Source organism: Pyrgilauda ruficollis, unplaced genomic scaffold, assembly GCF_017590135.1.
Source record: "Pyrgilauda ruficollis isolate IOZ18807 unplaced genomic scaffold, ASM1759013v1 scaffold5, whole genome shotgun sequence".
In the NCBI taxonomy this organism is placed as follows: Eukaryota; Metazoa; Chordata; class Aves; order Passeriformes; family Passeridae; genus Pyrgilauda; species Pyrgilauda ruficollis.
In genome coordinates, this window is record NW_024526599.1 from 4,278,019 (window position 1) to 4,290,892 (window position 12,874).

At 36.1% G+C, this 12,874-nt stretch overlaps 1 protein-coding gene across 4 annotated transcripts in view; it reads right to left on the reverse strand.

The window, feature by feature from the left end:
• Positions 1–12,874, reverse strand: part of FBXW7 (F-box and WD repeat domain containing 7) — a 175,375-nt gene that overhangs the window by 62,186 nt on the left and 100,315 nt on the right. The window contains exon 3 of one of the 4 annotated variants that reach the window (XM_041479948.1): positions 8,009–8,180. The exons of the other annotated variants lie outside the window; for them this stretch is intronic. Coding sequence (XP_041335882.1) covers positions 8,040–8,180 — 141 coding nt within the window. The 3' untranslated portion in view covers positions 8,009–8,039. Of the gene's footprint in view, positions 1–8,008; positions 8,181–12,874 lie in introns of those variants that run through there. 4 annotated transcript variants of the gene reach the window in all.

A 12,874-nucleotide genomic window follows, 5' to 3' on the forward strand; every position in this document is an offset into this window, starting at 1 on the left:
TTGTCTATTAAAAAAACCAACAACCTAAAATAAAATATTCAAAAATATGCAAGAAAAAGTTTGCCAATGAAACTGGCAGAGCTACACTCAGTCATTTTTAAAGTTTAACCTCAAAATCTTCATTATTCCTAGCATTTGGACAGAACACCAACTACAACAACCAAAAATCGTAAGAGAAGACTGGAGCGAATGTTGGCTCTGTTCAGAAAACAGTGACATGAGAAATTATCACAGAATCACAGAAGGGTTTGAGGTGGAAAGGACATCAAAGATCATCTTCATTCCAATACCCTTGCCACAGACAGGGTGCCACCCACTAGATCAGGTTGCTCAAAGCCCCATCCAGACCAGCCTGAAACACTTCTCAGGATGGTGCCTTCAAATCTCCTTTGGAAAACCTAGTTCAGTGCCCCACCACCCTCACAGTGAAGAATTTCTTCTTTTTATCTTTTCTTCTTTATATCTGAGGATTATACCTATACTCATTGTTTCAGAGAATACATCTCAAGATTAGGACCCTCCTCTTTGCAAAGGTGGTTTCAACAGACATTGAGAGAATGCCTCCTTTGGATACCAGTTTATTCTTCTGGGTAAAAATATATCAGGTATCCTCAGTATTTCAGTTCTGCAGGATGTCAATTAATTCATATAGAATGTGCCATTCACAAGGAATAAGTACTTCAAATGTACTTTAATATTCAAAGTGAAAAAACCAACCAAGCAAAAACCATGTCAAAGTGGCTTTGTTGATACCCTTTTATATTTCAAGTCTAACTGTACTTTGCCAGCACTTGTCCATAATCTTCATGTGCTTTCACCACGTGGAAGCCTTTAAACACTAACAGTCATAAAAAAACCCTGAATAATATCTATATTCATGAGTATGAGCAGTGTCAAGGAGAAAACAGTGACTCATTTTAAACAAAAATGTTCTTAACTGTATTGGTATTTCCAGAATATTTCTTTAACTTAAAAGAATTCTCATACTTTCTTACAAGTAATGCACATATACACAACCGATAAAATAATCATGTTTCAAACATGATATTCCACAAAAGACTGAAAAGATGACACAGAGGAAGATTTATCAACAGCACTACACTGCCCCTTCACGTCCACTACAGAAACAACACCACAAGCTGCATGAGGTAAAAAAAAAAAACCTCTGAATATTAACATAGCAGTTATATTAAACTACAAATTTCCTAAATTTTTCTATAGGATGGTCCCTTACTCCCCCAATAAAACACACATACAATGGAGGAAAAGCAGAATAAAATAAAACTCTTTCTTTAGTGGGAAAACCACCTGGTTTTCCCTTGATATACATCCTTAGACCTTCCCATTTTAAAAAGGTATAAATTTTCCACCTTGATTACACAGTGGATGAGAACTGATGAACAAAACCAATTCAGATAACATTTCTATGGAAAGAAAAAACAATACTAAAATGGATATACTTAGCCATGACACGAAGTTTTATCTAAGAATGGAACAATAAAGCTTCTACCAGAATTAACTCTTAATGGCATAAGAAATTATTTATGAGTATCTAAGCTACTTCATACATCCTATAAATTCCCTCAACTTTTTAAATAATACAGTTTTTCCCCCAAGCATCCTGTTTCTTCTAATTTAAAATTCAATTGCTATTTTGCTTGTCATTTAATGCTAAATGTGTTGTTCTGATAGATGTATGGGATTTTATTCTTGGTAGTATTAACTAGAATGTCATTCAGGAACTTCTGATTGAATAAAAAAAGGTGTCCCATAACTCCATGAGGCAAATCTCTCAGTGTATCATTAGCACATGCATTCTGAAACCTCTCAAGCCAAGACAAGAACTTGCCATTCTTCCTACCCCTTCCTACAGTATGACAATTTAGCTTAAATGAAGTACAAGATGACAAGGACCTTACTCAACACCATTGAGATCCAAAATTATACTTTTCACTATTAAAGAAAAAGGGTACACAATGAGACCACAAAACAAACCATTACATTTCAAAGGCAAATATCATATGGTACATATGATTGGCATAGTCTTAAGTAGAAAAAGTGCCTTAGAAACTCTTTTGCTTATAAAATATCCTGCATGTACTCTGCATTACATTGGTATGGTAACTCTAAATAAATGATATATCAGAGTTCTTACTTCTAGGTGCCCTTTATTAAAGCCATGGAACATTTTAGACATGCTATAGTTCACAAGAACATTACAAATGTTTCTCTGGGTGAGCTAAAAAACCCACCTAGCTTAACAGAGTCTGATAATAATTTAATTTTCTCATGGATTAAGCCCATGTAGACCAGGCTATTCAAGCCACCTGCATAAAAGCACAAACTTTTCAAGGAGGAAGAGAAAAATTAAGTTGGGCTACTAACAGTTATGAAAAAGGATGCAAAGCATTTCTCTGAATTATGTGTTTTGGAAATTTATGCAGAGAAACTTCAAACCTCAGTGCAATTTGCGTGCTTCAAAAAATGGTAAAAGGATGCTTAAAGATGATTTCCTGTTTTTTGAACTTACAGCATCCCAATCAGATTTTACCTCATTATTATTGCTGTATCTTTGTGAGTTTACACATACACCATGTATTTAAGAATGCAGCTTTACAAGGACTTCTTACACAGCTTCTTAACCAAGGTCAGGGTAGGGCACCTTCTTGCTAACAAACTGCTACAAAAAGTAGTTTCTAATAAAAAAAGAGATGATAAATAATGGCATGCTAGGTATAGCAAAAAGAAAAACATTTTCCCACTGCCATAAAGATAATATCCAAAGAATTCTCTAGTAGCAATGGGAAAACAAAATTCAAGCTTTCTCTCCTGACTACATGCAAGTAGAAACAAGGGGACTTAAAAAACAAGTTTGAAGTTTCACCATAAATCCTGAAAAGTAGTTATTACAGTCAGTGACAGTATCTGGGCCATTATGTATTTTATGTATTTTATTTTCTCCTCTGGCTATGATTTTTTTCCACAAGGGTCTCTCACCACACTATCTTTCCCTTAAAACACATTCTGAGCTATGAAGTAAAGCTGGATCTCAAGGGAACTACCATGATCTCTTCAGGGGTTTCTCCTCTATGAAAGAGGCTGTGACAAACAATTTCAGTATTGAGTTCATTGAAAGGTTAATTGAAAGGTTTTTGATTAAGAACAGGGGTTGTATTTCTATCCTACTAATGGCACCTAGAGGTCAGACCTCTATAAGTGCAAATAATCCAGCTTTGATTCTGCAAGCAAAGCATAAAACAAGATTCAAAAAAGGCTCTGTGGCATAGTTTGCCTGTCCAACACTTGGTGTCATGTTGTCTTTATAAGAAATTAATGTATTCTCAAGTCATGATATTCCTCAAGAATATATTCCTGTTGGAGAAACTTCACTGTATAATGCACAGTGTCAGTGCATTTTTACACATTATGCACAGTTTTAAAACTGATGTAAAATTCTTGTCAACTGGGACTATCACTTGGGACTACTAAAAAAATACTTCGATACCTTCTACCACTACAAAGATATTCTATTTTGCTGACATGCATATACGGAAACAGCCACATTTTTAGCAGTATAGCACTGGCTGCTTGGTACTATAGCAACTCCTTTTTCTATTCCACCTTTTGTCAGTCTCACTTTCTGTGTATCTCATGTCGTTTTCAGCCAACCAAGCAATGCTGCCTCCATGACACAAGCCTGGACAGGAGTGGCACTGCATGGCTTCCTCCACCCTGTGATAATTACAATAGTGCTAAACAGCCTCTGAAATTTGAAGCATCTACCAGAGAAGCAGAAAATGCCATTTCCTCCAAGCAACCACTGTAAAGAAACTAAATCACTGCATTGAGACCACAGAAGTGCAGCTCAGGTTGCATCTGCAGAAGACAAATCTCTCCAATTATTCAGAGTAACCTATCAAATGCTCCTGACCACTTTCAATTTTACTTTCAAGTGAGAGTCAGATTTAGAGATTTTTGTATTTTTATGAAAATAAACATGGCTGCAAATTGAACACAAACATTCTCATTCATATATGAAAAAAGAAAACATTTTACACTTTAAATGTAGTGGCAATCTCTCATCTGCTTCTGTCTTGATGCTAGACACATTCTGGACCAGGGATAAGTGTGAACACATGTCCAGTTGTTGAAACCTTCTGTATTACCTCAGAGACCTCCAACTTCTAACTTGCTGCAGCCAGACACGTGGCCAGCACTCAATGCATTTTTTCCATTTCAGTTTAACAGAAATAATCTGCTCCTGTTTTCCAAGTCAAACAAGGAAAGACAGGGTTTCCTAGGAGCAGCTGTTTCCAAGTTTGGAGACTATGACAGCAGCCACAAGGTAAAAGAAACAGGTAAAATAAGGACATAAGGCAAGATTACCTCAGTTTCCAGACTTGTTTATGAAGCTACTCCTTTTACAAATATTTCTCGGTTCTCTTCTCCCCTCTAGTGTGTACAGAACAGAAAATGCATACAGAAGATAAGTTGGGAGAATTTTTTATTTCATTATTTTCAAGACATGAGAAGCAAAAGGCTAAAGGAAAATCAAGCTTCCTTATTTATAATACATTATAAGACAACATGCAAGGTTCTTCCCATTTAATATTTTTCCTATTAAAAATAAGCTCTTGTTTATACAAAAAAAAAAAAAAAAAAACAAAACAAAAACTGATTACTTTAAAGTCAAAATATAAGATAATATAAATAGCAAGAAAAAATAAGAAAAAAAACCAACTTAAGGTTCTTTCTGCTGGATAATAGTAGCAAATGTACCAACTTGTCTATTTGTGAAAACCATTAATGAAGGCACACCTAAAAGAGGCCAGATAAAACCTTTGTGTTTGATATGGTTTTTGATATGTCTGTGACAGATACACCTAATCTAGGACAGGGTCTTATGAAGCAGTACTGATGCTACTTATTGGCAAGAAGCTAGAAGGAAATCTTGAAACTCTCCCTGAAGGAAGAGCACCTGTATCTGTGGATGTATTCTGAGGACTATTATTAAGTACTATTAGATAAGGAGATGCTATGACTCCCCACTTCTGAATGGAAGAAGAAAGGAAACAATTGCCTACCAGCTATAACATTGTATGCTACAGAATGAAAATTATATATTATATTTTGTGTTTTTAAAATAGACCTTGAAGTTCACAAGCACTGTCAAAGGAATTCAAAAGTTCAGAAAGGTTTTTAGCATATTTCTTAGTAGCAACTGACATTCTTTTAGAAATACAAAGATGGATGCATATATTAGGTTTTAAATAGGGCAATATCTTCGTGATCCATGTCATTACATGCTTTGGAATGCCATATCCAATATCTGGCATACTGATCCTTCAAAGACAACATGTTTTGTGTCCTCTCTACTGGAATGCTCTCCTAGTTAGCTTAAAAAAGGGGGAAAAAAAGAAAATTAAAAAAAGGCAACAGTTTAGTCTCAAGACTCCAAATACATTCCCCATATGTTCACATATTATCAAAACACGAACTGTTTCTCAAAACCCTGTACAGAAATTAAAACTCCTCGTAAAGAGAGTTCAAAAGATGGACAAAAAAGCATGTATGTCTCATGTTGCCTCACAGCAAGGAACTGTGCATGAAAATGCACAAAAGCCTTGATTTTATGGTTAAAGGATAAGCAAAAAAGAAGAAAAAACTTCAAGATACAGGCAATCTGAAATTAAAATTGAAGTGGAAAATAGTTTAAACTACATTCAAAACTATTACATAATGTACTTCTTTATTTTTCAATAATTGTCACAGGTTTCATCCCACTGAGGTTTAATTTGTATCAATATAAGTACCTTTGTAAGAAGGATTCTATTTACCTTCTTCCAAATACATTAATATACAAATACTGTACATTAGGCACACAGTTGTTAACTAGGTAAAAAAAAAAAAGATGTTTTTGTGTTTATATCACAAAGATTAGTTACTTCAGAGAGACGACAGTTCAATTTAAAGGTTTTTTGCTCACTAACATTGTTCATGCTTAAGTAGTGCAAATTTGAATTACAAATCTTAAAATCACCGAGAAAATACAAGGCCTTAGGGCCAATTACTAAATAACATGTTTCAATTTTTCTATCAACATACATACACAAAAGACAGAATATGCTGAGAGCAAAGAAACACAGATGTCTCTTGAAAGATTAGTTTTATTAGACTTGCAGCACCTATTATGATTGGGTAACTGTGTATAACCTCAGGGGGGGCATAAATTGTCTACTGAAGCCCAAAGACTAAGCTGAAAAATTTCAGCAATTATGAATTCATGTGGTCTGTGTCCACTGCAAGGGGCTGCCAATGCTACTTGTTTCTATAAATTAGGTCCCAGAAGTCAGTAAGACACTCCAGAGGGGCAAATTACGGGTTTTACTATTTTTACACTTCAATGACTAGCAAGAAGTTTTACTGCAGGTTTCCCTCTGCATCAGGAAGAAAGAAAGAGAAAAACTGGGGCAGGGGGCATGAAGGTTTGCAGACCCACCTCTCCTCATTGCCATGTTTTCAGGAATTAATTAATTCCCTAAGGATGTTTTGGATGTCTTGAGGATGTTTTGGATGTCTTGAAGCATTTACTTTCTCCACACACCAGAAAGAACAGGTCACGTCTGATGTGAGCTCTTCCTAAATCAAGAAAAATAAGGGCTGGACCTGCTAAACATGGCCATAAACGGACAAATATGCAGTATTTACGGACATTTAAAACATTCACTTGTGTGCTCAAATTAAAATGGGCCAGTACTTCAGAACAGGAAACTATTTCCTCTTCACCCACTCAGAAGTTTGGATGCCTTCCCAGAAATCTCAAGACTGGCGCAGGGCTTAGTGCTGCGCCTGCAAGACAGCTGCATCTGGATACAACCCTTCCTGGGAATGCACAGGGCAAAGCAAGGCAGACAGGTTGAGCAGATGTAATTAACGGAGGTGGTGCCAGAAAGTGATCCCTGTTAACCAGATGCTCCAAAGAAATTCCTCTCAGTAAGGCAGCACAAGAGGCAGGCCTTTTGGAAAGCTACTTGAGCCGTGCCAACAGATCTCACGGACACCCACGATCACCGACACGGCTCCGAACCAAGCAGCTCAAGCTGCCTCCTCTTCTTCTAGGAGGGAATGGCTACAACTCTCTGAAGTTTTCCCCCATTACTGACCAGCTCTTTACACAACAAGAAAAGGGAAGTGGACAAGAAGCTAAAGGAAACTGACATACAGCAAATTAATCTGACAATTAAATGGAATAATTCCAACAAAATTGTTACAAACATTCTCTAACCCATATGGGAGGGGCATGCTGTGTCATGAAAAAAATCAAGAAACAAACCCCCAAAATGAATCTACTTATGCAATTTTAATCCATGTAATATTCATACTAATTAGGCACCGACCAAATTAGCTGCTGCTATTCTAACCCATTTTCTTTCTAAAGTGAAGAAGCACTGCTATGTATGTGCCCTTAATAAATCTGGCTATTAATTGCAATTAGTGTCAAATTCTCACACTGCAAAGTGACCTCAACACATAATGACATTTCAAACATGATGAGAAAACTAACCATTTCTATGAGAAGCAATTTTATACCGTTAGATGAATCTCAATCAGAAATAGCACAGACACCATAGATCCTGCCATAGGTTAAAGGGATGATGCAGCCTTGATTCTATAATTTGTATTATTAGTTCTTTTGTCTGTTACCTATTTCTCGCATCACTATGAACAGAAACAGCAAATAAGTGGCAAGCATACATGTCTAATAAATTAAATGAACAAAAGCTTATCATTGTTTAAAACAAAAACATTCCTCCCAAAGGAGAAAGGTGCACAAGTATCTACTCTGAATGCTATTCAAGAGAAGAGAATTAGTACCAACCATGAGAGTTTATCACCTGCCTGGAGATAATAAAGCAAGGGTAGGCAGTAGAAATTGATTGACATGTAGTATTTTAATACTGAATTTATTATACTTAAAGCTAAACACTTGCATTTTGAAAATCAAGCGATAGATGTTGTAGGAGTTGTAATTTTTTTTTTTAGAATGATGGCTTATCTGGTTCTCTTAGGAAATACAGCCAGTTACAGATAATTCTTTGTTTTCTTAATGGTGGTGCATGGGCAGAAGGGACTTCCCAGAACTGTTTGCAGGATAAGCAGAGCGGCAAAGGACAGGAACACTGTGGGTGTAAAGAGACAGGAAAGAAAAGAGAGATGATCTATAAAAACAATGTGGACAAAATAGGCACTAGACAGTAGAGGACCTGTTCAACAGCTTGGTATGTAGACAGAATTTGGAGAAGGAAAGGCAAAAGAAGAAAAGACTGTGAGACCCTGAAGAAATTCATGGTAAGAATTCAGTCTGAAATTTCACTAACAACGTACCATAGGAGAAATGTAAGATGGAATGTAGCAATGCTGTAAATATGTTAAAATTGCAAACATTCTTGCCAGCTGCTGCTGTTATCATGAGAAGTAATCTTGTGTTAGGGTTTATTAATAGCAGCATGCTTTGGAAGAGACAGCCTTTTTTACTGACAGAACACTGCACCATGAGATTGTCTTAGAGAAACAAAACCTTAACTGTTTAAATGTAGTAGTGAGTACCTAAACACAGGATAAAAAGGAAAAAATATGGCACTAAAAATATACCAAATATACCTCTGTGTCACTTTCTATGCTGTTCTTTTTCAATTTTCGGAAACTGAAATGCTGTTGGGAGAGTATCTTTAGAAAGAGACCAGTGTGGTATCACCCACAGGTTCCTGGCCTATGAACCAAGGAACAGCTCTCTGCTAGCAGCAGCTAACAACACATCATGCTTCTTTTCCCTTCTCATCTTCTATCTTTCATCTTTACAAGCAGTAAACTCTCTGTGCAGGGACAATTTTGCATACCGCACATCAGACTTATTATATCATATGTATATATAAAAAATAATATTATAATACAAATAATAATGTTTGCAAATAAAACTATGCTTTTTAAACCCATGTTTCTATACATAAATGGGGGCATCTCAATCATGAGGAAAGAGCCCACACGATAACATCTAGGATCAGTATGCTGCAACTGCTTAACATCATTGTACACCAGCTACATTAAAAACATAAAAATGCAATTTTAGAAATTCCACAGGTTACGTATATTAAAAGATCTTGTCTCAAATTGCCTTGTATTTACATATCAGAGATTCCTAAAATAAGTTTTTTACTTACCTGCATCTTCTACAGACAAGTTGCCTCTTTTTCACAATTTACAAATAAGATTCTATTTACTACCTTGCATATGCAAAGCCATGCACCATATACAAACTTAATAAACTATCAGAAATAATGAACCATCTGAAACAACAGGAGAGAAAGAAGCCTGTTTCACCAAATAAAACACCAAATTTTACTATCTTTGGTACATTATTATACTATTTCCTGGAGGGGGGGGGAATTTTCCTTAGCTAATAAAGAAGCTGAATACATTAGCATTTATCAAGTCTTTGATACGACACAAACGAAGCCGGTTTAAGGAAATACTGCTAAACACCGATAATTCATAAGGGAAGAACATACATAAAAGAATTTATTTACACTTCTAGCATCATTTATGTATTTTAACTTCTTCTCCTTCTCACTTTATCAATTAGTTTAGGGTTAGCAGAATTTTGGTTGTCCTTCAATATATTAGAATATGATCTACAAAACAAATGAAAAACACCACACACAAATCTTGCTTGCCTATTATTTCCAAGTGTTACAGCAGCAGGCGAATTATTAAAAACAGGTTTACTGTACTGCCTTCTTGCACAGCATCAATGTTTTCATATGACATATTTAACACACGCTTCTATTTCACAAGCATAAATATTTGCAGTGCATCAAAAATGAACTACAGTTTGTAACTATCATCTGATTTTTAAAGAAAAATCATTAACTTACTTCGTAGACTGTATCTTTCAGTATTAAAATTATGTCCACGTGAGGAGCAAGTAACTAGAGATGTTTTTCTGAAATGTGATCAAACCACACATGACCACACAAATGATATGCAACCATCTAAAACCTCTTACCAAGAAACTTTGCAATCAAACTGGTTACTCAAAACATATTTTAAGGAACACAACAAATTAAAAGTACAGACTTCCTTGACTAAAAAAAAATTAAATAAATAAAGGGAAAAGTCATGTCAATTCCAGTGCTTTTTTTCTTGCCTTTTCAAAGTATGAGTAACATTATAAAATACCTGAGCAGCATTTAGAAAGACACTGCTGTTGTTCCTATGCAAAACTGTATTTTCAAACATGGTAAATAAGTTTTCCAGAAAAGTGGCCCACTTGTAACAGAAGATGAATATCAATGAGAAACTGTAGGGAGAAAGTAGAATTACCAATCCAAAACTAGGTGAAGGGAGAGTGCGATAGAGTAGACCAGAGCCACAGATTTTGAAAGAAAAACTCAGGCCAAGCAGTGAGTCTAGGAATGAGACGGGATTGTTGCTCTGATGAGTGGAGCTATTCAAACTGGCAAAATCATCATTCACTGAAAGAAAGGGTTCACGTAAAGAGTGACAGCCAATTGGTTGTGGTAAGTGGTAGAGATCCAAGAGCAAGATGCTAACACTACAACCCTGCTTATGACTTGTCTGAGCATCATTCTAGTTCAGTTTGAGTTCCACTCAAAATCTGGAGAACATCAGAAGAAAAATTGCCAGTTAAAAGATTTTTTGCCCTCTTTGTGTTTCTGTACTAAGGATAGTCATGGTGCAGCACAGCAATATTTTCATCACAAAGGAGTCTTCCCCCATACCTGAAAAAGATATGTTCAGGAAATTAAAGTGCCTTCATCTGCTGCAGACAAAAAGGACAAAAAGTGTTTACCTAGTGATAGAAGGGACTGCAAAAAGAGAAAAGGGAGATTCATAGTTAAAGCAATTAGGTTTCAAAGCAATACATTAAGTATTTAATTACACATTTCATGAGTTCCCCTCTGGCATGATCAATCAGCAAAGAAGCAGCTGGGTCAGTTTATGGCATCATTGTTGCCTCCCATTCCCTCTTCTGCTGGATGCTATAACATCCACAGTTTGAAACAACGAAACAGATGGACTTTAAGCAGGTAAAGACCTTTCACAAAGTCAACCCAGCATGTTTGAATAGCACAAAGAGCATGACAATAAAGGCTTCTAAAGACATCTAAACAATTGGACACAAGGGAGAAAAATCACCCAGGAAACCTTTCTTCTGACACCTCCTGAAGGGAAGGGACTGACTGCAGAATCATCATAACATGCTTTTAACATCTGCACTCCTGCAGTCTGTAACAGACAGCACTGCTCATTACAAGAGGAAATGGAAGTTTTAAATGCATCAAAACCACAAAGAAAAACATTTCAGCTAGTGTTAAATATAAATGAGTTTCCGATTGCTGCTTTTATCTTGGCCAGAAATAGGTAGAACAATTTAAATAACAATGTTTCTCAAAGAGCCAGTATGGTGACAGAGGATCCCTGAATATTCTGAAAAAGCAGTCTTTGGGAGTGCTATGGCATGTGTTGCAGTGCAGGTTTGAAAACAAACACCAAACAAAAACAAGCAAACACCCAACCAAACAACAAAAACTCAAGTAAGTTGCCCAGCTATTTTTGACCCACTGCATCAGACTGGACTAGATATGCACAGGTTAGCTACAAATTTTATTTTTTCCAGGGGATACAGGCAGCAGCTATTTGAACAGCAAACTGAGTGCTTCCTCCTGCAAATGGCTATCTTAAGCCTAGAACTTCTCTAGCACCCCAGGGAAGGGCAGGGCTAGAGAGAAGCATATTTCTGCCTGTATCTTGTTTTACACAGCGAGAAACACTGGCTACCTCTGACTGTATGCACAGTTTAAAAGACAAATTTCAGTAAGGCTTGGCAGAATTCTTGTGAGCGTTGCCTGGGAGATCACAGGACACTTCAGCTGAGCCAGGCTGAATCACCCCACCTTGAGCTGACCACAGAATTGAGGATCTGACACTTCTTTCCACTTCTGTGAAACCTGTATTATTCCCTCTCAAGTACATAACAGAGTAAGTTTGTTTGCAAACAAAATGAAAGAGAGAATTGCAGAAAAAAGTGTGTAGAAGATGATTTTTAGACTTTTGCTATTCTGTCTTGATAAAATAAGTAACATATTGCTTTTCCTTCAAGACTACCACTTCACACACGAAAAGCATTTATTTCCCCTGTGAGAGTAGATGAAAGGCATGGGAAAAGCAAATTCAGAGTGGAGACATTTCATCTATGTAAAAAAGAAAAGAAAAAAAAAAAGACAAAGTTCATTATCCAAGACTATTTATCTTCTAAATGCATGACCCTCTAGGCAGAATGTTATAGAAGACTTTGCCTTCCTAATTTCTGTAACTATTCAGTATTCCTTTCTTTCCACTCAAAGCCATCTTCCTTTTCAGTTAACTTCCTTCTACTGACCTTCTGAAGTACTTCTGTTTCATTACAAAGATTTTGCAAAACTGAAACACCAAAAAGAATAAAAACAAGAAAAAAACCCACTATAAATTATGAATTGAAGAATGAAAAGTAAACTATCTAGAAGATAGACTTTATTGTGAATATTTGGAAATCCAGAGCAATGGACACACCCCTTTATGAAAAATAAACATAGGTCAAGAACAAACTTCCTTTCCTGATAAGCATCAACTGATGAGTCCATGATCTGTACTTCTCTGACAAATTTTCTAATGAAATCAAGAGAAATTGAAGTAAAGGCTAAAGCAGCTTTGAAAGAAAGCTATTTCTGACAGCCATTCAAAGAGATATGTTAACACCAGAGGTCAAAATGCAAGTTCCCTGACACAAAGCCCAGAAACAAAAATTCTCTTGTAG